The 25823-nt window shown below is 37.9% G+C and overlaps 1 protein-coding gene across 1 annotated transcript in view; it reads right to left on the bottom strand.

Moving 5' to 3' along the window:
- The window catches only part of DOCK3 (dedicator of cytokinesis 3), a 695231-nt gene that overhangs the window by 92900 nt on the left and 576508 nt on the right, over positions 1-25823 (bottom strand). The window contains exons 16-22 of the mRNA XM_081301421.1: positions 25228-25390; positions 24637-24743; positions 23926-24097; positions 23459-23556; positions 20740-20823; positions 19592-19692; positions 9408-9489 (exon numbers count right to left, since the gene is read on the bottom strand). Of these exons, the coding sequence (XP_081157547.1) occupies positions 9408-9489; positions 19592-19692; positions 20740-20823; positions 23459-23556; positions 23926-24097; positions 24637-24743; positions 25228-25390 (807 nt within the window). The remainder of the gene's footprint in view (positions 1-9407; positions 9490-19591; positions 19693-20739; positions 20824-23458; positions 23557-23925; positions 24098-24636; positions 24744-25227; positions 25391-25823) is intronic.

The following is a 25823-nucleotide window of genomic DNA, read 5'->3' as shown; positions in this document are numbered from 1 at the left end:
TTTAGTTTAAGTAAGTCCCATTTGTTGATTCTTGTTATTAACTCTTGTGCTATGGGTGTCCTATTAAGGAATTTGGAGCCCGACCCCACAATCTGTAAATCGGAGCCAACTTTTTCTTCTATCAGACGCAGAGTCTCTGATTTGATATCAAGCTCCTTGATCTATTTTGAGTTAACTTTTGTGCATGGCGAGAGAAAGGGATTCAGTTTCATTTTGTTGCATATGGATTTCCAGTTTTCCCAACACCATTTGTTGAAGATGCTATCCTTCCTCCATTGCATGCTTATAGCCCCTTTATCAAATATAAGAAAGTTGTAACTTTGTGGATTAGTCTCTGTGTCCTCTATTTTATACCATTGGTCCACCCGCCTGTTTTGGTACCAGTACCATGCTGTTTTTGTCACTATTGCTCTGTAATATAGTTTGAAATCTGGTATCGCAATACCACCTGATTCACACTTCCTGCTTAGAATTGCTTTTGCTATTTTGGGTCTTTTATTTTTCCATATGAATTTCATGATTGCTTTATCTATTTCTACAAGAAATGCCATTGGGATTTTGATTGGCATTGCATTAAACCTATAGAGAACTTTTGGTAATATCGCCATTTTGATGATGTTAGTTCTGCCTATCCATGAACAGGGTATATTTTTCCATCTTCTAAGATCTTCTTCTACTTCTCTCTTTAGGGTTCTGTAGTTTTCATTGTATAAATCTTTCACCTCTTTTGTTAGGTTGATTCCCAAGTATTTTATTTTTCTTGAGGATATTGTGAATGGAGTGTTTTTCCTCATTTCCGTTTCAGAATTTTTGTCGCTGATATACAGAAATGCCTTTGATTTATGTGTGTTGATTTTATATCCTGCCACTTTGCTGAATTCATTTATTAGTTCTAGTAGTTTCTTTGTAAACCCTTTTGGGTCTTCTAGGTATAGAATCATGTCATCTGCAAATAGTGATAATTTAAGTTCTTCTTTTCCAATTTTTATGCCTTTAATTTCTTTCGTCTGTCTAATTGCTCTGGCCAGTGTTTCGAGAAGTATATTGAATAGAAGTGGTGACAGAGGGCATCCCTGTCTTGTTCCGGATTTTAGAGGGAATGCCTTCAACTTTTGTCCATTCAGAATGATGCTAGCCTGAAGCTTAGCATAGATAGCTTTTACAATGTCAAGGTAAGTTCCTGTTATCCCTAGTTTTTCTAATGTTTTGAACATAAAGGGATGCTGTACTTTGTCGAATGCTTTCTCTGCATCTATCGAGATGATCATATGGTTCTTATCTTTAAGTCTATTGATGTGGTGAATAACATTTATTGATTTCCGTATGTTGAACCATCCTGGCATCCCAGGGATGAATCCTACTTGATCAGGGTGCACAATTTTTTTGATGTGTTTTTGTATTCGATTCGCCAGAATTTTATTGAGGATTTTTGCATCTAGGTTCATTAGAGATATTGGTCTGTAGTTTTCTTTCTTTGAGGTGTCTTTGTCTGGTTTCGGAATCAGGGTGATGTTGGCCTCATAGAATGAATTTGGAAGAGCTCCCTCTTTTTCTGTTTCCTGAAATAACTTGAAAAGTATTGGTATTAATTCTTCTTTAAAGGTTTTGTAAAACTCCGCCGTATACCCATCCGGTCCTGGGCTTTTCTTGGTTGGTAGTCTTTTGATGGCTTCTTCAATTTCATCCATTGATATTGGTCTGTTCAAATTGTGTGTATCCTCCTGACTCAGTCTGGGCAAATCATATGACTTAAGAAATTTATCGATGTCTTCACTATCTTCTATTTTATTGGAATATAGCTTTTCAAAATAATTTCTAATTGTCTTCTGTATTTCTGTAGAATCTGTTGTGATATTGCCTTTTTCATCCCGTATGTTAGTAATTTGAGTTCTCTCTCTTCTTCTCTTCGTTAGCATGGCTAAAGGTCTGTCGATCTTATTTATTTTTTCGAAGAACCAACTTTTAGTTTTGTTAATTTTTTCAATAGTTTCTTTTGTTTCAATTTCATTGATTTCCGCTCTGATTTTAATTATTTCTTGCCTTCTGCTACATTTGCTGTTGTTTTGCTCTTCCTTTTCTCGGGCTTTGAGATGAAGTGTGAGCTCATTTATTTGTTGTTTTTTTTCTTTTTTTCTTTGAGGAATGACCTCCAGGCGATGAATTTCCCTCTTAAAACTGCTTTCATTGTGTCCCATAGATTCTGATATGTTGTGTCTGTATTTTCATTTATCTCTAAGAATTTTTTGATTTCCTCCTTTATGTCTTCTGTAACCCATTGATCATTCAATAACATATTGTTCATTTTCCATGTGATGTAGGATTTTTCCTTCCTTCTTTTATCATTGATTTCCAGTTTCATTCCATTATGATCAGATAAAATGCATGGTATTGTCTCCACCCCTTTATATTTACTGAGGGTTGTCCTATGGCATAATGTATGGTCTATATTTGAGAAGGATCCATGTGCTGCTGAGAAAAAAGTATATCCACATGATGATGGTTGATATATTCTATATATGTCAGTTAAGTCTAGGTTATTGATTGTGATATTGAGTTCTATAGCTTCTTTATTCAATTTTTGTTTGGAGGATCTGTCCAATGGTGAGAGAGGTGTGTTGAAGTCACCCATAATTATTGTGTTGTGGTCTATTTGATTCTTGAACTTGAGGAGAGTTTGTTTTATGAACATCGCAGCACCATTATTTGGTGCATAAATATTGATAATTGTTATGTCTTGTTGGTGAGTGGTTCCTTTTAACAGTATATAATGTCCTTCCTTATCCTTTTGATTAACTTAGTCTTGAAGTCAATTTTATTCAATATGAGGATGGCCACCCCTGCTTGCTTACGAGGACCGTGTGCGTGGTATATTTTTTCCTAACCTTTCACCTTGAGCCTGTGTATGTCTTTTCCAATCAGATGTGTCTCCTGGAGGCAGCATATTGTTGGATTTGTTTTTTTAATCCATGTTACCAGCCTATGTCGCTTTATTGGAGAGTTTAAGCCTTTAACGTGTAGAGTTACTATTGATATATGGTTTGTACTTCCTGCCATGTTTGATTATTTATCTTTTTTTTTCTAATTTAGTTTATTTCTCCATGATTAGCTTTCCCCCCGTCCTCTGTCTTTACCGAGACACTTCCCACTGATGGTTTTGTCATTGTTTTTCATTTCTTCCTCCTGTAGTGTTTTGCTCAAGATGCTTTGCAATGCTGGTTTTCTGGCTACAAATTCTTTTAGCTTTTGTTTATCATGAAAGATTTTTATGTCGTTGTTGTACCTGAAGCTTGATTTTGCTGGATACAGAATTCTGGGTTGGCATCCATTGTCTTTCAGTGTTTGAAATACGTTGTTCCAGGATCTTCTCGCTTTCAGCGTCTGTGATGAAAAATCCGTTGTTAACCTTATTAGTTTACCCCTAAATGTAATCTGCCTCCTTTCTCTTGTAGCTTTTAATATTTTCTCTTTGTTCTGTATATTGGATATCTTCATAACAATGTGTCTTGGCGTTGGTCTACTGTGATTTTGTGTGCTCGGTGTCCTGTATGCATCTACAATTTGTATATCTGTTTCCTTTTTTATTTCTGGAAAGTTTTCTGTAATTATTTCATTCAGCAGGTTACTCATTCCCTTGGTATGAATCTCTGTACCTTCCTCTATCCCGATGACTCGTAAGTTTGGTTTTTTTATGTTATCCCAAATCTCTTGGATGTTTTTCTCATGATTTTTTACCAGCCTATCTGAGTTGGCTAGACTCTTTTCAAGATGATATATTTTGTCTTCATTATCTGACGTTCTGGCTTCTACTTGATCCACTCTGTTAGTGATACTCTCAATTGAGTTTTTAATTTGGTTTATCGTTTCCTTCATTCCTAGAATTATTGTTTGATTTTTTATAATCTCTATCTCCTGATAAAGATGCTTAACTTCTTCTTTTATCTGTTTATGTAATTCATTTTCAATGTGATCTTTCGCTGTTTGGATTTGCTGTCTCGTATCCTCTTTAAGGTTCCTTTCCATCTGTCTAAGGTATTCCTTGAGTTCCTTATATGGCCATTTTTCTGATGACTCTAGGTCCTCCTGAATATTTAGGCTGTCCTTCATTGTTTGTACTCCTTTTCTTCCTTGATTTTTTAATGCTGCTCATATTACTTCTTGTTCTGTTTGACTGCTGAGTTACTGTTTACTCTTATAAATTTATTTGATGCTTGGGAGGAAAGATATTAGAAGGGAAGGGAAGAAGTCACTAAAGAGAATGAGTGTAGGCACGTAGAATTCAAGGAAGGGGGAATAAGAAAATTGAAAAAAAATGAAAAGACAAAAGAAAAAAATTGAAAATAAAGAAAGAAAAAGAGAAAAAACAAAAATTAAAAAAATTATAATGATAATAAAAAAATGGAAATTAAAGTTTAAAAAATAATAGTAATTATAATAAAATAAAAAGAATTAAAAAATTGAAAACACTAATAAAAAAGTTAAAGAACAACAACAACAACAACAAAAAAATAAAATAAAATAAAATAAAATAATAATAATAAAAAAAAAATAATAAATGCAGTCATAGAGCTCGATTAACTTTTCTTCCAGTAGGTGGAGCTGTGCCCACTAGGCCAAGCTTCTCTTCTCGATAGGTGGGATCCAATCACTGTGCAGTAGCTCTTCCTCCCAGACTGTGCGGGTCTCCAATCCTGAGTGCCTGGGGCCTTCTCTTTTGTTTCCTCAAGCCAGGCCCTGCTCACCTGTGACACTCACCACAATACTGGCTACACGCCAGGTCTGCTGTTCCTGGGAGCCCTGTTTTCATGAAAGCCTGGGCACACTCTCCCTGTTTCCCTTCCTCAAACCCTAAGTTTGTAGGGCTTGGGGCTGTGAACCCCCAGCGAATTTGTTTGCCCTCTGGTAGCAACTCCCCTGGTAGCTGGTGCAAGGGACCTCAGTTATCAGCACAGGTAGGAGCGGTAGCCGGGAGTTCTGCGCCGCTTGTCCCGCGTCACTCCTGATTCCCTCGGTCTGGCTATCGTGCTCAGTTGGCTTTTACCTCTGTAAGTTCAGGCGGGCCGACTAGTTATTTCAGCGGGATCGTTAGTGCTGAGTCACGAGAAGCAGGTGAATCGGAGCTTGAGTGCAGCCGATCCGGGCTCGGTGTGTTCTGAGAAGCCCAGACTGTTCGCCCCAGATCCACGTCAGCTCAACATTGCCTAGTGGTCCTGAGCAAGCAGCATTTTGACAGTTTACTTCTCCCTATGCCCGCGCAGCTGAAGGGGTTAGAGACTTGATCTCTCCACTTCCACTGCCATGTTGGATCACTTAGATTTTAAATTGTCACTCATCTTATCAGCTGTTCCATTTTGCTCGGCGGGTCGGCGGCTCACTCGCGGTGAAGAGTCTGCTCTAACTTGCTCCGCAGGAAGCGGCGGGGGCGGCAGCGGCCCAGCTGCGGCCCTCGGGACACCCGGGGAGGGGGTGCGGGCTGGGGGAGGGGAGGCAGCGCCGTGGGGCCCACGAGGGCCGGGTGACTGGGCAGGGCGGGGGAAAGAAATTGAGATCCCGATTCAGGGAGTGAGCGTGGGAGGAGAGACAATGGGAGAAAAGCAAGGCGCAAAGGCAGAGAGGAGAGGGAAAAGGGGCGGAGAGAGCCGGGCAGCTCGGGGGCTGCAGCCTTACTGCTCTTGCGCTGGAGTCGTGATGGACTCACTCCACCTTGGCTGGAGTCGTGACGGGACTCTCTCCACCTAGGCCCCTTTCTTGACACGGTGCTTAGTCTTTGTCGACAGATCTCCTTTAACGATCTTTACTTTTTCTTTTAAGTCGTGGCAACACACGCTGCGGGCGCAGCGGCGCGGGGCACGGAGCGGCTCACTCCCTTCCTGCCGCCATCTTCTACCTATCCATCCCTATTTTTTTTTTTGGAATTTCCATATTGCTTTTCATAGTGGTTGTACTAGTTTGCAAAAGCAAAAGCACACAAGTGTACTTTTCTCCCCACAACCTTGCCAGCATTTATTATTGTTTGTATTCTTCATTATTAGATACTTTATCTTTAAATAATTTCCCCCAAAATCCAAATTGTCACTAAGCAGCAACTCTTTTCTTACTGGGAGAAAAATAAAATATTTTACAATTATTTTGTGAAATTTTGGAATTAAGGAGACACAGGCTATTATGGATAGAGCTGAATTCAGGATGAAAAGAAAATTAAGTTTCTCAATTCTGAAAATACAAGGCTTCAAGGCAAAGATACAACTACTTTTGAGTTTATTGCAAGAATATCCTTTAAGGAGTCTTCTGTATCTTTTGAGAAAAAGCCAGGGTCTAGTACAATGCCTACCTTCTCATCAGAGGTTACAGAAGTCTGGAGAAAACTTGTCACAGATTGCATAGAAGCTGATGGGCCATTCCCCATCAGCACACCTTCCATAAGTACTTCACGAACAATATAGAAGACAAAGTTCCCACAAAATGGCTTGGGAGCAGAATGTGATCCTAAGAAGTCCCTGCAGCTTGGCCCATGCTTATGATCTAGATCCAGTAGCCTTTTATTTATGTATTTATTTAAAATATCTCTTTATCACAGGAATTGACAAAACTCAGCAGCAAAAAATGTGCTATCTTTGTGGAACACCTGCTCAAAAGCCATTCTCAAGTCTATAATGATACTACTCTACAAGTCACTCATATGTGAACAAACAATATAACAAGAAAATAATCCTATTTTCATCAGAACCTATTTTTAAAGGTCATGATTCTGAAAGTGAAAGGAAAAATGGGATTGTGAGTAGCAAATATATTGAATAAATAGTAATAAAAAATATTTTTCCACAGTTTAAGATGCTAGAATGAGAGGTATTGGGTTGGAGCATGCTTCCTGGGAAGAAGGATGAAAACAGGATTAGACAGACTTACTAATTTGGACAAGGAAACTTGCAGAGTGAAATATGCAAGTGAAAAAGGAGAAATGGGATGATAAAATCTTAATGTAAGATGCATGAGAGCAACTGTGAAATGTCAAGAGCAAGTATGAAAGTATCTCAAAAAAGTGTTCCCTGAAATGGCACTCTTATTCCTAATGAAAACTGATCTTCTCCAGAATCCCCCACTTCCACAAATGGCCTTGTCATCAATGCAACTAAATCCAGACCCCTTAGAATCAGACTCAATTTTCCCTGTCATTTCACATATCCAATATAGCATTAGAAAGTCCCTGCTTTGTCATATTGGCTGCCTTGGAAACCTAAGCTTTTCTTGAAAAACTTTCCTTGAAAGCCTAAGCTTTTTAAACATGCTGCTTTCTCAGCCTGGAATGCTTGTCCCCCAGCTCTTAATACTCATTTTTACCTCAGAGGTTGCTTTCTCAGAAGCCTTCCCTCAGCCCTTGATCTGAAGTATACCTTCCTCTCCAGACAGCTATCCAAAAGTCTGGTTTATTTCCTTCATAGTAGCTTTTTAAACCAACCTTGTGTATTTATCTGTTTTACATGCTTATTGTTTATCTTTACCCACTTGAATGAAGGCTTAGCCTTTTCTGAATGGGTACATGTTGAATTCCAAATGGGTACATGGATGGCAGGTCTCAAGCAATATTGACTGCACAATTATCAGGAGAAAACTTCTGTGATGCTTTCTACAGTATCTCTAAGCAATTAATTCAGGGGCTCATATAGAATCTTGTGTATTAACTCAACTTTTGTGCTTTCAATTATGATAGGGGAACAAGTGCTGGGGTTCTGAGAACAGAATCTAGGTCCTAAATCTCACATTACACTCAGCACCCTGTTCTACATCTGTGTTTTTGCCTACTTCCCCTTAGGATACTGCTGATGTATTCTTCAAGGGCTTGGATGGTCTTACTCTTTTTTGCATCTTAGTACCCAGAACTAATGGTGACTCCTCAGTTGACATTTGTATAAACGATGGTAAAAATAAGACTTGTGGCTTCAGATTTTTACAAAACATGCAGAGAACAGGCAGGGTAAACACATAATCTATGACTTGATTTTGACCTTTCAAATTGTTCTGAAGAACAAAAACACAGGCCCTATACTTGGTATAGATGATGTAAAATTAAAAGAAGAAGAGAAATAGCAGAACTACTTCGCTGCCATTTTTATTTTATTGGTATGTGGAAAGGATGGGAAAATATTGTGGAAAAACAACACAAAAAAGTACAAGAAAAGACAGGGACAGAATGAAAAAACATGGTTTTGCTTTAAGTTCCCAGAGGACACAACAGCTTTCTGGGAAACTTCTGAGCAAAAGAGAGACCAACAGTGTTATATATGGTTCTCTATAACAGAAGCAGTAGCCATGAAAAGAAGTTACCAGATAGTGAAGTTAACTGACAGTGAAGACAGTTCCATGTGTTATGGTTTGGATATGAGGTGTCTCCTAAAAGCTCATGTGTGAGACAATGAAAGAAGGTTTATAAAATAAATGATTAGGTTATGATAATCTTAACCCAATCAGTGAATTAATCCCTTCAATGGGATCAATTAATTAATCTCGGTTGATGGGATTAATGAATCTCAGTTGATGGGATTAACTGAGTGGTGACTGAAGGCAAGTTGGGTGTGGCTGGAGAAGGTGGGGCATTGGGGGCATTCCTTTGGGGTATATATTTTGTATATGATGAGTGGAGTCTCTCTCTCTGCTTTCTGATCATCTTGTGAACGGCTTCCCTCCACCATACTCCTCTGCCATGATATTCATCCTCACCTTGAGCCCTGAGGAAGGGAGCCAGTTATCAATGGACTGAGACCTTTGAAACTATGAGCCCTCAAAAAAACTTTTTTCCTCTACAGTTGTTCTGGTCGGATTTTTTTAGTCATAGCAGCGAAAAAGCTGACTAAAAGACCATATCAACTAGAATCACCCAGCAATGCAAAAACAGGGTACATTGTCAGGGAACTTGTTTGAGTAGGGGTTCTGACAGGTGGCCTAGACCATGGAAAAATCAAGTTACTTCCTAAGGCTAAGGTTTTTAAATGATCTTCTTTTCAATATACCCACATACATTTAGTTCTTTTTCATAAAATATTTCCAAAAAATACTGTTTAGTAACCACCAAAGAAGGAAACAGTGTTAGAAAATCTTAATTCTAATCAATATTATTATCAACATTGGCTTAGAAGGTGTTAACAATATTTTAGCCAGTGGACTGGACTGATACTGATCTGGCAAGAGAAAATGACCAGCAGCCATGTATACACTATCCTTCCTTCCCACTTCAGTATTATCAGGAATAAAGATCTTCTGGGCACAATTGAGGTAAAGAAACAGAAATTATGTGGATCAAAGCAGTCATTCCTGAAAGCAGGATATCTACACTTATTTTGTACACTATACCACTGAAATTACTCACATTAACTTCAGGTTTGGGCTCCTTATGTATGGTAAGCTCAATACATTACCCGCATGGCTTCCTGAATATGGTCCTGCCGAATCAATTCTGCTGAACAGTCCATATACCACTTCAAACAGCGGATGAGCTCCCTAGAAAAGAGAAAAGTTACAGAGATCCCACTTCAGTCTAAAGGCAATGCAGACTAAAATGTTTAATTAGTCAAACAGGAAATTCAGCACTGAATTAGTCAAATAGGAAATAATATTCTGTTGATGAGCTAGAATGAGGTAATGAATCCATTTCAGCTGTGAAATTTTGAGATTATCTGAGACAAATATTCCTTACCCATAAGGCATTGCTACATTTTAATCAGCAATTACCATCACTCTTTCCCATTCTCCTCTTCTCAAAGACTTGGACTGAATGTATACTTTGTTTCCCTTAAAGCCTGTCTTCAGAACATACAGCACTGACTGGTAAACAATGGACTCTGAATTACAGCAAACAGTTCCATATGTCATCCCATCCCATCTACTTCATTTCCTGAGGACTGAGTCACCTGAGAGGAATGGAATTTCTGGGTCAGTAGGTCTACATATTTATATGGCAAGAGACCATAGAAGAAAGAAAGAGTGCAGATTGTGGTCACATCTGAGACCAATCAGTATCTAGTCCTGCATCCTTAGGCAAGTTATGTCCTTCACTGTGCCTCACTCATTCTTTTAATTTAAAATATGGAGAAAATAACAGTACATCTCAAACACAAAGTACTTAGTACAGCATCTGCTCTCCAAAATTATATCAAAGTATCAGAATTCCAATGACTCCACAGCATTGCCACTGTTGGGTTTTATTTATGTTTCAATAACTGTGCTATTAATTTCACTTAGGAATAAATATAACTAAGGAGGTAAAAGATCTCTACATTGAAAATTATAAAACACTGAAGAAATAAATTGAAGAAGAACTTACAAGATGAAAAGACCTAACATGTTCATGAATAGTCAGAATTAATATCTTCAAATGATCATATTACCAAAAGCAATCTACAGATTCAATGAAATCCCCATCAAAATTCCAATGACAATCTTCACAGCACTAAAATTTACATGGAAGAATAAAAGAGTCAGGATGGCCTAAGCAATCCTGTGCAACAAGAGTGAGACTGGAGGCATCACAATACCTGATATCAATTTATACTACAGAGCTATAGAAACAAAAAGAGCATGATGTTGGCATAAAATCAGGTATGAAGGCCAATGGAATATACTAGAAAACACAGAAACAAACATACATAAATTCAGTCATTTGATCCTTGACAAACTTGACAAAAGCATACTTTAGAGAAAAGACAACATGTTAAACAAATTGGTGCTGAAAAAACTGGATAGCTATATGTAGAAGAATAAAACTAGATTTCCTACCTCTCACCCTGCACAAAAATCAACTCAAAGTGGGCCAAAGACCTAGGAATTATGTCAGAAACAGTGAAACAGCTAGAATAAAACATAGGAACAATACTCCAACACATAGGCATGTGTTGCCTGTGTGTTGGTCATGGGCACCAACAACCTTAATAAGACTCCTGAAGCTCGAGAAATAAGACCAAGAATCAATAAGTGGGATAGCCTTAAATAGCTTCTGGGTTGGGGATAGAGATTGGTGGTCAAGTACTTTCCTAGCATGCAAGAAGCCCAGCAACACAGGGGGAAATATCTGGACAAATGAAAAAGCTTCTACACAGCAAAGGGAAAAATCAAGAACATGAAGAGAGAGCTACAGAATGGGAGAAAAATCTTTGCTTGTTATGTGGTGTATACACAATGAAGTTCTACTCAGCCATAAAGAATAAATAAATTATGTAATTACTGGCAATGCATAAAACTGGAAAGCATCATGCTAAGTGAAATAAACCAGACTTAGAGAATCAAAGGTTGAATATTTTCTCTCATATGTGGAAGCTAAAGAGAAAAAAGAAATTTAAAAAAGAGGATCTCAATAATAGAAGGGAGATCAGAATAGTAGAAGCAGGGGACCAAGGAGGAGGGAGGAGAGGAAGAACAGGGGAGTAAAGTTGACTGAATCATGCTATGTGCATGTAATGAATATATCACAATGCATTCCAATTTTCTATATAACTAAAATACACCAATTAAAAAACAATTAAGTAAATAGAAGGAAGATTAATAGAGTAAAGAAAGAAGAACAGGGGTGGATAAGGAGAGGGAAAGGGGTAGCATTGGGATTGAAGTGGAGAAAATTATGTTATATGCATTTATGAATATGTCAAAATGAATCCCATTGTTATTTATAATTGTAATGAACTAAAAAATAAAAAACAATTTTAATTTGTGCTAATTTCATAAAAGAAATGGTTATTTCTTATTGTTTCAATTGTCTTAGATAATATGTTTCCCATATTTGTTTACCAATTATTATTTTTTTTTTAGTGACTGTCTATTTTTTTGGCATTTACTTGAGAGTACTGTATTTAACTACTCAGATGTTTCTCATAGGAAAAGTAAGACTTATTATTAGCAACTTCACCATCATTTCTTAGAAGGAAAAGTACACCAACTATGTAATAAACTATGGTTTAAAATGTCAGCCGAAAGCCCGCAGTTAACATCATACCCAAAAGTGAAAGACTGAAAGCTTTTCCTCTGAGATCAAGAATAAGACAAGGATGCTTGCTTTTGCCACTTTTTTTCCCCAACATGTGCTGGGATTTCAACCCAGAGCAATAATTAAGAAAAAAATAAATAAAAGGTACCCAAATTAGAAAGCAGAATGAAAAATTTTCTCTGTTTTCAGGTGACATGATCTCAAATGTACAAACACTAAAGACTCCACAAGAGGCTGGTTGCAGTGGTGCATGCCTGTAATTTCAGCAATTCGGGAGGCAGAGGCAGGAGAATTGCAAATTTGCAGCCAACCTTGACAACATAGCAAGACCCCAACTCAAAAAAAAAAAAAAGTGCTGGGGATGTAGCTCAGTAGTAGACTACCCATGGATTCAATCCCCAGTGCTGGGGGAAAAAAGTTAGACTAATAATGAATTCAGCAAAGTTTCAGGACACAGAACAACACAGAAAAATGTGTTGTGTTTCTGTATACTAACAATGAACAATCTGAAAAAAAATTTCCATTTATAATAGCATCAAAAGGAATAAAATATTAGGAATAAAGGTAAGGAGGTGAAAGACTTGTACACAAATAGCTACTCAATGTTGCTGAAAGAAATTAAAGAAAAGACCTATACATGGAAAGACATCCCATGTTCATATATTGAAAGACTTAATGTTGCTAAGATGTCAATACTTTTTTCTTTCAGAAATAGAAAATGCCATGCTAAGATTCATATGGAATCTCAAGGACCCAGAATAGCCAAAACAATCTTGAAGAAAAAGAACAAAAGTCTCATACTTCTTGATTTCAAAACTTAGTACAAAGCTATTGAAATTAAAACAATGTTGTACTGACATAAAGACAGATATCTACATTAGTGGGATAAAACATCCCGGAAAACCTTCCCATGGATGGCCAAATAATTTTCAACAAGAATGTCTAGTCCATTCAATGAGAAAAAGACCAACAAATGATACTGGGAAAATTGTATATCCATGTGCAAAATGAGTAAAGTTTGATACTTTTCTTATACAATATACAAAATCAACTCAAAATGGAGCTAAAACTAGACAAAAAAAAAAAAAAAACTCCTGAAAGAAAACAGGGGGAAAGCTTCATGACACTGGATTTAGGAATGATTATTTATATATCATACAACTTACAAGATGCCAATATCCGGAGAATATAAAGAACTCCTACATCTCTATGACAACAACAACAACAACAAAAATCTGATTAAAAAATAAGATAAATATATATTTCTCCAAAGAAGACATATAAATGGCCAATAAGCAAACAAAAAGATACTCAACATCACTAAGTATTACGGAAATGCAAATGCAAATGACAAAAAGATACCACTTCCCACTAACTAGGATGGCTACTCTCAAAAAACCAGGTAATGGGGCTGGTGATAGAGCTCAGTTGGTAGAGTGCTTGCCTCCCATGCACAAGGCCTTGAGTTCAATCTCCAGCACCACACACACACACACACACACACACACACACAAAACAAACAAACAAACAAACATAAAAGCCCCAAACAAACAAAAAACAAACAGGTAATAGCAAGTATTAGTGAAATGTGGAGAAATTATAACCTATGTGTTCTGTTGGGAATATAAAATGGTGCAGCTACTATTGAAAACAGTATGGTCATTTCTCAAAAAATTAAACAGACAGAATTTCCATATGATCCAGACATTCATTCCACTTTTGAGTGAATACCTAAAGAAGTAAAATCAGGGTCTTGAAAATATATTTGTAGATCCTCAGCACCACATACCAACAAAAGATGTTGTGTCCGCCGAGAGAAAATATATTTGTAGAGGTCTGACCTACACTGCGTGGCCTGCCAACCCAGAGAGGAACACAACCCTGTGGTTTCCTATTCACCAACATGTGGCTCCACCCAAACTGCCTCCATTTTGGGACATTATAGTCACTGTCATAGCCCTCACCATGTAGTAATCTCCACCACAGGACATCAAACAGGGCCAAGAGGCAAGCTGCCCATTGCAGTACTGCATGCCACACTGCAGCATCACTAAATAGGCCACCCAAATGCCATGGTACAGCCCATCCTTCCAGCCCCATCTCTGAAAGTGGTTGCCTCCATCTTGGGACACCTCCACTGCCATTTTGGGTTACTTATGCTGCTTCCTCCACCATCTTTAGTTGGGGCAGCTTCCACCTTGGGACACTGACTAGGATCTGGAAGCCCAACATCAAGGTACCTACAGGCTTGATGCTACTGCCACCACCAACTAGGGACATGGCCACTTCTATCTAGGGACAACAACCAGGACTTGGAAAACCATCAACAAGGCCCACTGCACCAGAGATATCTCTACTAGGTACGTTAACAGATGCTATCCTGTTGCAGAGGTACTGGGGAGCCTTGGATGGGGTTGCCTCTCTTGTTTTTCCTCCTGCTAACGGCCAACTTCTTTTGACTACCTTTAATTAGTCATATAATCTAATACCTCTATATTCTCATGTCCTACCTCATAAACATCACAGCCTACCCCTCTCTCTGTCTACCATTAGAAACTGTAAACCATTATGCAAACTTACTGATTATATGGTAGAAGATAACTGAACTCATCATTTCTGTTTATAGCTTCCAAATAGAAGCTAATTGATTTATGGCTGCATATTGGTTGTATTGGGTGCTATAAACATTGATATACCCTCCCCTCACTTAAAGGTGAGATATTGGCAAACTGAAGGGATACTACAAGACTATAAGGTAGAAGCTGCAATACCTTAGATCTGCATGGCAAGAGAGGAAGACACATAGACAACATGAAAAAACAAGAGAGAAAGTACCCCAAACCAAGATACTACAACAATAGAATCCATCAACAGTGCAGTAGATGAAATGTCAGAGAAGGAATTCAGAATGTACATAATTAAAATGATCTGCGAATTAACGAATGATCTAAGTGAGCAAATACAGGCAAAAATTGATCACTCTCAACAAAGAGACAAGAGAGCAAATACAGGTAGCAGATTATTATTTCAAGAAAGAGATGGAGATTCTGAAAAACAAACAAACAAACAGAAATCCTGCAAATAAAAGGAAACAATAAACCAAATAAAAAACTCAAACATCACCAACAGACTAGATCACCTGGAAAACAGAACCTCAGACAATGAAGATAAAATATACAATCTTGAAAATAAAGTTGACCACACAGTGAAGATGGTAAGAAACCATGAACAGAACATCCAAGAATTATGGGATAACATCAAAAGACCAAATCTAAGATTTATCGGGATAGAGGGAGGCACAGAGATTCAAACCAAAGGAATGCACAATCTCTTCAATGAAATTGAAAGAGCGAACAAGGCTCATTCTCGGAGCAAATGCCCGTTTATTGAGGAACAGATCTGCATATTTATAGAGCCAGGGGTCGTTTGACAGTTGGCATGGGGTGCTTTCTGATTTGTGGGTAGGATCAGGTGAGCCAGCAGGGCTAGTCTGATTGGTGGGTAAGGATCATGTGAGCCAGCAGGGCTAGTCTGATTGGTGGGTAAGGATCATGTGAGCCAGCAGGGCTCACCATTGGACCGCAGGATCATGTGAGCCAGCAGGGCTCACCATTGGACGGCTCTTCTTGGGGGATGGGAAGTTAGTCTTTGGAGCCGGGGCGACTCCCAACAGAAATAATATCAGAAAATTTCCCAAACATGAAGAATGAATTGGAAAATCAAATACAAGAGGCTTATAGGATATCAGATGTATAAAATCACAACAGATCTACACCAAGGCACATTATAATGAAAATGCCTAGAATACAGAATAAGGATAGAATTTTAGAGGCTGCAAGAGAGGAATCAGATTACATATAGGGGAAGACCAATTTGGATCTCAGCAGATTTTTCAACACAGACCCTCAAAGCAAGAGATCTGGAAAAGTATATATCAAGCTCTGAAAGAAAATGGATGCCAAGCAAGAATTTTATATCCAGCAAAATTAAGCTTTAGATTTGATGATGAAATAAACAAGAGTTAAAAGAATTTACAGCAAGAAGGCCGGCACTACAGAATATTCTTGGCAAAATATTCCATGAAGAGGAAATGAAAAACAACAATGAAAAATCTGCAAAGGGAAGAACTACACTAAAGGAAAGTCCAATCAAAGAAGAAACCATGTGATGTTAAAAACCAAAAATAAACTAAAATGACTGGGAATACAAACCATGTCTCAATAATAACCCTGAATGTCAATGGCCTAAATTCATCAATTAAAAGACATAGACTGTGGCGAGGATGCAGGGAAAAAGGTACACTCATACATTGCTGGTGGGACTGCAAATTGGTGCAGCCAATTTGGAAAGCAGTATGGAGATTCCTTGGAAAGCTGGGAATGGAACCACCATTTGACCCTGCTATTCTCCTTCTTGGACTATACCCAAAAGACCTAAAAAGAGCATACTACAGGGACACAGCCACATCAATGTTTATAGCAGCACAATTCACAACAGCTAGACTGTGGAACCAACCTATATACCCTTCAATAGATGAATGGATTAAAAAAGTGGGATTTATATAGAATGGAATATTACTCAACACTAAAAAATAACAAGATCATGGCATTTGCAGGGAAATGGATAGCATTAGAGCAGATTATGCTAAGTGAAGTTAGCCAATCCCTAAAAAAAATGCTGAATGTCTTCTCTGATATAAGGGGGGTGACTCAAAATGGGATAGGGAGGAAGAGCATGAGAAGAAGATTACCACTAAATAGGGAAGAGAGGTGGGAGGGAAAAGGAGGGAGAAGGGGATTTGCACGGAAGATGGAAGGAGACCCTCATCGTTATACAGAATACATGTATGATGTTGTGAGGAAAAAACAAAAAAGAGAAGTGTGTCTCATTAGATTGGGAGGGGAGGAGAGGGGAAGGGGGGATAGGAAGGGCAGCAGAATAAAGTAGAAATTACTGACTGTATGACCAATGTGATTCTGCAACCTGTACAATCAGAAAAATGAGAAATTATACTTGAGGATCCAAAAATTCCAACCAGAAAACTTCTAGAATTAATAAATGAATTCAGCAAAGTAGCAGGATATAAAATCAATACTCTTAAATCAAATGCAATTCTATATATCAGTGATGAATCCTCTGAAAGACAAATTAGTAAAACTACCCCATCATAATAACCTAAAAAAACTTGGAAATCAATCTAACAAGTGAAAGACCTCAACAGTGAAAACTACAGAACACTAAAGAAAGAAATTGAAGAAGACCTCAGAAGATGGAAAGATCTCCCATGCTCTTGGATAGGCAGAATCAATATTGTCAAAATGGCCATACTACCCAAAGTGCTACACAGATTCAATGTGATTCCAATTAAAATCCCAATGTCATTCCTTATAGAAATAGAAAAAGCAATCATGAAAATCACTTAGAAAAATAAGAGACCCAGAAGAGCCAAAACCATCCTTAGCAAGAAGAGTGAAGCAGGAGACATCACAATCTTGAAGATATTGATAAATTTCTAGAGACATATGACCGACCCAACTTGAATCAAGAGGACAAAGAATATTTAAATAGATCATTTCAAATAAAAAATTTAATAAAGAAAGAAAATTTAAACATCAATTTCAAGCAATGAAACTGAAGATGCTATCAAACGTCTACCCACATAAATACCTCATAGTTGACAAAGATGCCAAAAACATGTATTGGAGAAAATATAGCCTCTTCAACAAATGCTGCTGGGAAAACTGAAAATCCATATGCAGCAAAATGAAACTAAACTAAACCCCTATCACTCATCATGCACAAATCTCAAAGTAGATTAAGGACCTAGGAATTAGACCAGAGATCCTATCCCTAATAAAAGAAAGAGTAGGCCTGAATCGTCATCATGTCAGATTAGGCCCTGACTTCCTTAACAAGACTCCTAAAGCGTAAGAAATAAAATAAAGAATTGATAAATGGGATGGATTCAAACTGAAAAACTTCTTTTCAGCAAAAGAAACAGTAAAGTGAAAAGAGAAAGCCTACAGAATGGGAGCAAATTTTTACCACATGCACATCAGATAGAGCACTAATCTCTAGGATATCTAAAGATCCCCCCAAAAACTTAACACCAAAAAGCAAACAACCCAATCAACAAATGGGCTAAGGAACTGAATAGACACTTCTCAGAAGAAGAAATACAATCGATCAACAAATATATGAAAAAAATGTTCAACATTTACAGAAATGCCAATTAAAACTACTCAAGATTCATTTCACTCCAGTCTGAATGGCAGTTATCAAGAATACAAGCAACAGTAACTGTTGGCGAGGATGTGGGAGAAAGGCACACTCATACATTTCTGGTGGGACTGAAAATTAGTGCAATCAATCTGGAAAGCAGTATGGAGATTCCTTAGAAAAGTTGGAATGGAACAACCATTTGACCCAGCTATCCCACTCCTTGATCTATACCCTAAAGACTTAAAAACAGCATACTAGTACCACAGACACGTCAATGTTTTAGCAGCATAATTCATGATTTTTAAACTATGGAAGCAACTTAGATGCCCTTTAATAGATGAATGGATAAAGAAATTGTGGTACATATACACAATGGAATATTTCTCAGAATTAAAAGAGAATAAAATTATGGCATTTGCAGGTAAATGGATGGAGTTAGAGAATATCATGCTATATGAAATAAGTCAATTTCAAAATACCAGGGGCAAATGCTTTCTCTTATAAGTGAATGCTAATTCATATGGAGGGGGGTGCACAGGGATAAGTGGAGGAACTTTGGATGGGGCAAAGGGGAGAGGGTAGGGGGCAAAGAGGTAGGAAAAATGGTTGAATGAGATGGACATCACTGGTACATGTATGATTGCACAAATGGTGTGGCTCTGCTTCATGTACAACTAGAGAATTGAAAAATTCTGCTCCATTTGTATACAATGAATCACAGAGCTTCTTACTGTCATGTATAACTGATTAGAACTAATAAATAAATAAATAAATAAACAACAACAAAAAAGATATATTTGTACATTCATATTCATTGGAGCACTTTTAAAAAATGCTGAAAGGTAGAAGTAATCCACTTGTCCATCAATGGATAGACAGATGAATAGATAAAATGTGATTGATTTTATATAAAAATATGTAAATAAATATATATACATATATAATATAATCTGACAAATGCTACAACATGGATGAAATATGAAGAAATTATGTTCACTGAAATATCTACTCACAAAAGGACAAATACACTATGATTCCTCCTACATGAAAGAACTTAGAGTAATCAAAATTCATAGAGATAGAAAGTAGAATGGTGGTTTCTAGGGGCTGAGAGAAATGGGGAATGGAGTTATTGTTAACTGTTACAGAGTTTCAGCTTTATATAATGAAGAGTTCTGGAGATGGATAGAATTCTGGTGATGGTTGTACAACAATACGAATGGCACTGAATTATAAACTTAGAAAATGGTTAAAATGGTAAATTTTATGTTACATATATTTTACCATAATTAAAAACATTAAATTAAAAAAGTCAACTGAATGTGGTTGCAGGCTGAACTTTTAAAAAAAGTCTTTCTTGGTACTCAAACACAAGTCCTAATAATAACACTAAATGCAACTTACTTATATGCCAGGGCTCCAGCAAAGTGCTTCTGGATATATGTATCCATTACAGGTCGGAAGTGGAAATACTTGATGTCTCGGAGCAGGTTGATGATGAAAACCTGGGAGAGAGAGTGCTTAGGTCACCAGGGTTCACTGGAGGCTTCAGACCTATCTCTAGCCAGAAAGAGATTATCTTTTTTAAGGAATGCAAACTGTCAGTGTTTTGCCTATTGTTCCCCATGGGAAATAACTATAAGATTTCCATTCTGTGTTTTTCTCTTCTCTCACTCCCAGTATCCCAATCAGATCCAGAGTTCATTAGTTTGTGCCTGTGTTATTCTGAGCCTTTCCCTTTACAATAATTTTGAGTAGTACAATATGGATCAAAATCAGGGACAGGCAAAACACTATCTGTGTTGGTGGCATAAACACTAAAACTTGGAAAACCTGATGGAAAAAAGATTGTCTTGTGAGCCACATCAAGCTATGGAAGGCTGTGCCCTTCAGAAATGGGGCTGGTGGCAAGCGGCAATTCCAACTCTCAGCTTGGTTCCTAATCATGTAGATTGCAGTATCTGGTTTTTCTTGAATGAATATACAGCCATCTGGTGGGACAAGATATATTAAGAAAAATGCACTAAACATTAGAAATCCCTGTCATTCTTACTAAAACCTTCTGATACTCTGAATCTGAAACAACTGCATAGAATGAAAGAAGGAGAGAACCTCCAGAGACCTCTGGAACTGCACAGGGTTTTGGAGACTATCATGAGTGAGTCTCTGCTTTTCCCAGTGGTGGTATTCTACTTTGTTGGTGAAAAATTGACCATCTATTTTCCTCTACTAGTCCCTGGGCCTCTTGCTGGTATAGGTCACTACTGCTGGAGCTAGGCAACTCTGCAATAGTGATAAGATGGAGGATTCAGAACTATAAAGCCTAGATTTGAACCTGACCAAGCTGAATTCTTCAAACCTGATCTTGGAGAGATTTGCCTGGTAGGTTGGTTGGTTGGTCTTCCTTGGGTGACACTTCTCAGTCCCTTTTCTATTGGAAATATCTGCAGCTTTTACTGCCTCATTCTAATAATTTAGGGTGTTTATTTAAAAAGTTTTGAAGTATGTGATAGGAATAATTAATAAAAATGAAAAATCAAGAAGTGACTTACCAGAGACTGAAAAACCAGCAGGCCATATTTCTCTGTATTATCATCCAAAATCACGAAGAGTGTATCTAAGATGTCCTGAAGAAACTGAAACAACATCAAAAGCAGAGGGCTCAGGTCTCAGGAACTTGCATGCATGGTTAAATTCCCATATACCAGTGAATTTCACTCTCAATAAAATGAAATATCTAGAATCTTAAAACAGGACTTAAAAACTGTCTTGTATCCTGTCTTCACCTAGCTAAGGGATAAGTAAGTGGACAGGGGGGTGTTTAGAGCCCAAAGACTCTGAAAAAGACTTAGGAAGCTCTTCCTGTTGAATAGGTTCTAAATCTATAAGGAAAGAGCTATTATCTTAGACAAACAAACAAAGAAATAAATACATTGGACATTCAGGCAGAATAGCAGATTCTGATGCAAAATTTGAGAAAAAGAGCTCAATTTCTTGGGTCTTCGCAGAGCTTACCAGTCCCTTACTCTCTACTGTGACCTAAATATATAGGGTACATTTGGATGAGGTGTGGCAAGTTAGACTTTACCTACAGTAACTATTTTTTAATTTAGGAATTAGTATTCTAGGAGAAGGGAGAAGGCAGCTAATGAGGACTCTCAGTGAAAAGTAAAAGAAATCTGATAGTGTTCTTTATTGCTGTTGCTTTTTGAACATATGCCTTTTTTCTTCTTTTTTAAGTTACAAAGAGAAACTAATAAATACTGATAGATGCTTAGAGTCTAAAAAGCAAATATAATACTTTGCCAGTCAAATCCCAAATTAAATGATATAATATTTATAATTTATTTCAAACAATATGAAGTGGAAGTGTAGATTAGAGTGTTGATGGGTCAGGACTGGTAATGAGTTAGTGGTTCTTGGAATTAGATGAGGGATACCCATAGGACTCTTTTTATACTATTTTCAACTATTGCGTAAGCTTGAAATTTTTCTAGTAAAAAAGTTTAAAAATTAAAAATGTCAGCATATGCTCTTTATATTCTCTTCTGGTGAATCAAGACAAATTACTGATATTAAAACCTGATATGCGGGGGCCGGGGTTGTCGCTCAGTGGTAGAGCACTTGCCTAGCACGTGCATGCCCTGGGTTCAATCCTCAGCACCGCATAAAAATAAAGTAAGGTGTTGTGTCCAACTACAACTAAAAAATAAATACTTAAAAAAATAAAATAAAACCTGATATGCTAGTAGGATGTTTTCTTGTCAGGAATATGACAATTCCTACTCTTTTTTGTATTAGGGATTGAACCCAGGGGCGGTTAACCACCAAGCCACATCCCCAGCCCTTTTTTATATTTTATTAGAGACAGGGTCTCGCTGAGTTGCTGAGGCTGGGATTGAACTTGCAATCCTTCTGCCTCAGCCTCCTGAATTGCTGGGATTATAGGTGTGTGCCATCGTGGCTGCTATGATAACTCTTTCTTAAGAAGACTACAGATTTCTTAACACCTTATCTGCAAACCTAATATTTTTATGTTTAAAAGGAAAATATGAGTATCAATTTATCTTAGATTTCAAAACTACTATTAGTCTATGAAGAATTTTTTTAAAATTCTATGATAATTGGATCAATTCATTAAAACCAAATTCATACATTAACTTTATAAAAGTACAGACTTTAAAAACTAGAGCTCTGAAATGAAAGTATAGACAGTGCATCTATGCTAACTGATTTGTGATGGCAGAGCTAAGGAAGCTCATTATGAACAGAATGTCTTCTCAAGATTTAATCTGTAGCCTATATTCTGTTGCTCTTGCTGATGACTGAAAGCATCTCTACGTAGAGTTCAGTTTGTTGTGTGTAATTCACCTACTGGGTTTTCACCACCAGCAAGTGTCTGGGTGGGCTTAAGTTACAAATGGGTGGCCTATAGAGGTCATATAAAAACAACTGGGAACTGGTGGTATTGCTGTCAGCCTGCTTAAGGTCATTAGATGAAAAATGTCATAAAGGTATCTGGAGGAAGCAGTTGAGGTAGGTGGGTAAAGGTTTCACTAGCATGGACTTGAAGTAAGAGATGGGGCAAAATCAGCAGTTACAGATGAATGAATATTATTCAGAGTTTGAATAATTAGGAAAGTAGACCCAGAAAGACATTAGGTTGGGTTGAGGTAAAAGGGTTACAAAGTAAGGAAAATGAGAAAGAGGCCTAAAAGAAGGCAGAAGAGACCTGAAGGAATATAGGCAGCAAAAAACACAGGGATTGGTTCTGGGAGGATGCTTTTACCACTGCCCTTTACTAATAATTTTTCTCTCAGTGAATAAAATTGGTTTATAATTATAATTAAAATATAGTCTTTAAAAGGTTATAAACTTGGTATGATAAATACTTTTTTTCTTTGTGTGGTACTAGAGATGGAAGCTAGGGCCTGTGCGTGCTAGGCAAGTACTCAACCCCAGCCATTTTAAATTTTATTGTGAAAAAGGGTCTTGCTAAGTTGCCTAGGCTTGCCTCAAACTTGTGAACCTCTTACCTCCCAGTCCAAGTAGCTTGGATTACACCTGGCTATACACTTTTATTAAAAACTAGCTAACAACAAACTGAAACAAAATGAAACAGAACAAGAAAAACCTCCAAGATATTCCTATTCATCTATTATGTATCTGGAGAAATAGCCTTAGAGGCTTACTAGCAGAAATCACGGGGAGTTAACGTCTTTTACCCAGATTATTTCCCAGCAGTATGTTTGCACAAAGTAAAAGACATACCTTAACAATTTCCTCCCCACTGACATGCCGCAGCCTCCCTAGGATGTCCATGATCCGGTCTGGAAAGGCCTTCCATTTCAGTAGAGCAAGGAGGTCCACTAGAAAGCAAGCCCAAAAGATGGTGAATCCTGGCTCTTTCAAGGTTGAGCAAGGCCAAGACTCCCCAAGACAAGGTCAGGTAAAATCTAGGGGAAGAGAACTAGCCATGAGCATCATATTGGACTCTTTAATGCTAAGGTCAAGGCCAAGATCTATCTGTGCACCCTGTATGTGCACTCTGGTGCTACTAACACCATGGAAACCTCATAGGCTGTTCTTGCTGAGGGACTCCATCAACTTCAAAACAAAAGAAGTCCCTTACTCAGGTATGAAGAAGTAATACTCTCTTGTCTCCCTTAAAATGCACTAGCAATGTGGAACCAACAACTGAGGACAGTGGAGGGCACCTTGCAGGCAACATTACCTACCATTTTGGGTGAGTTTGGTAGAAGAGAGCTGTGTGGAAATGAAGAAAGACTCTTTGGTGCTGCGCTGGAAGATGAGGCTTGAGGGGATATTAGGGCAGCCATTGTAGTCTTCCTTGCAGCAGGGCAGGCCCAGGTACAAAGCATGGTTGTTAAATGTGCTATTCTCATCACACTGTAGATGAAAAGTAGAGAACTGAAAATGTTTCTGGAGCCATGCCATGTGGAAAAATCAGGTCCCAGGGAATTTCTGAGCTGATATTTGCTCTTATCTTCCTAAGGCTATACCTTGAGTCTCAGGTCGTTTTGGAAGAGTGCTTTCTGTTTAGAAACTTCCCAGAACATTTTACGTGCTTTTTAAACAAAACATGGAAAGGAATGTGGCCTCCACATGTTGTGCAAACAAACCTGGGTGGCAGCTAAGCTGTGACAGCAGAACCATGATCTCAAATAGCAGGACTTAGAACTTAACTAGCTGGGACAACAATTGCATAGAGGAGTCAGTAATAAATTTTCATCCAATGAAGTGGGAGGTTGGAAACAAAAGGCCTCTTGGCGTTAAAAACAAAAGCCTGCCCACAGCTGTTCTATTTTCACCCATCATGGCACTACTCTGACTCCTCTGACCTGCCCAATAAAACCCACCTGAGAACCATGTGTGAGAGTTGCCACAGGAGGTAAAGGGTGGGGATGAAAGACAGCCAGGCTCCATACCTTGTACACATAAAGCTCATGAATATCATCTGAGAGGGTGGTGCCATCATCACGCATCAGGGGTGAGAATGCAAAGCCAAAGAGTTTCTTTTCCCCTTTGTCTTTTGCTGCAACCAGAGGTAAGTGTTAGCTATTTTTGCCTTTCATTTTGCTTTTTAATAGAAATTCTTTTTGTGTTTGTCACCTCCACTCTTTTGACCCTTCTTTCATTAACTAGGTAGCAAGCTGATTACAGAAACTATGAGAAATGTACTAGAGCAAGCTTCCATTTATGCCCCAAGATATACAGGCTACCTAAATACAAAGAGAAACTAAACTGCTTGTCTTAATGACCTAGGAGTTCTTTGAGAAGCAGTTTAATAGTGCAAAGGAAAAATCCAAAGGAGAATGATGCTAGATATTTCAGACACTAGGAAGGCCCATGGTTCTTTTACACTCCAAAGAACACCCTCTAATAACATCTGATCTCTGAGTATCCATTTATTCCTAAGTCCTCCTTTTCCTGCCCCAATAAGAATTCTCTTAATTCTATTCTACAAAGGAGAGTTATATTCATATCCTCAAGGGAATGTGAAGGGGAGTTTCACTCACTGGAACAATGTCTGAATTCGAAGCGCAGATGGGAGCCCCGAAATCTGTCAATGGGGATAGGCAATTTAATAATTTCTCCCCAGCGAGGACTATTACTGTGATAGAGGACAAAGGAGTGATAGGAACTTCTGTTTGGCTCTCCTGAACCCAAGCTGATGCAATCCTGTAAGAGAGAAGCAAAATAAGGTGTTATTTTCTTGAAGGGAGCGTCTGGATTCTTTGTATCACTAGGACATTTTCTCCTGTGTGAAAGTTTTATTTTCACATCAGGCTAAGTCTGTGAGATGAGAGTGTACTTGACTTAAATTTAATACTTTTAGAAACAACTGTGTGGATGGTATAAGCAATTAGCAGTCACAATTGCTCCTTGTTTTCCTTGGGGCAGAAGTTACCACACACACTGCTTGGTAAATTGGAGGGAAGCTAGGTAGTGCATCTGAATCACTAATATAGACTCTTTATCTTCAATAAGAAAGGAAAGAGTAAGTTCCGTGAGAGAAGTCGACTACACAGCATTGCACCATATCATAAAGAAATACTAAATTATAAATCAAAAGAGCTTGCTTTCTTAATTTTCTTTAGTCCAGTGTTGGACT

The sequence above is a fragment of the Spermophilus citellus genome (genome assembly GCF_964194105.1).
Source record: "Spermophilus citellus genome assembly, chromosome: 7".
NCBI classification, from domain to species: domain Eukaryota; kingdom Metazoa; phylum Chordata; class Mammalia; order Rodentia; family Sciuridae; genus Spermophilus; species Spermophilus citellus.
This window is presented reverse-complemented; position numbering and strand designations above follow the sequence as displayed.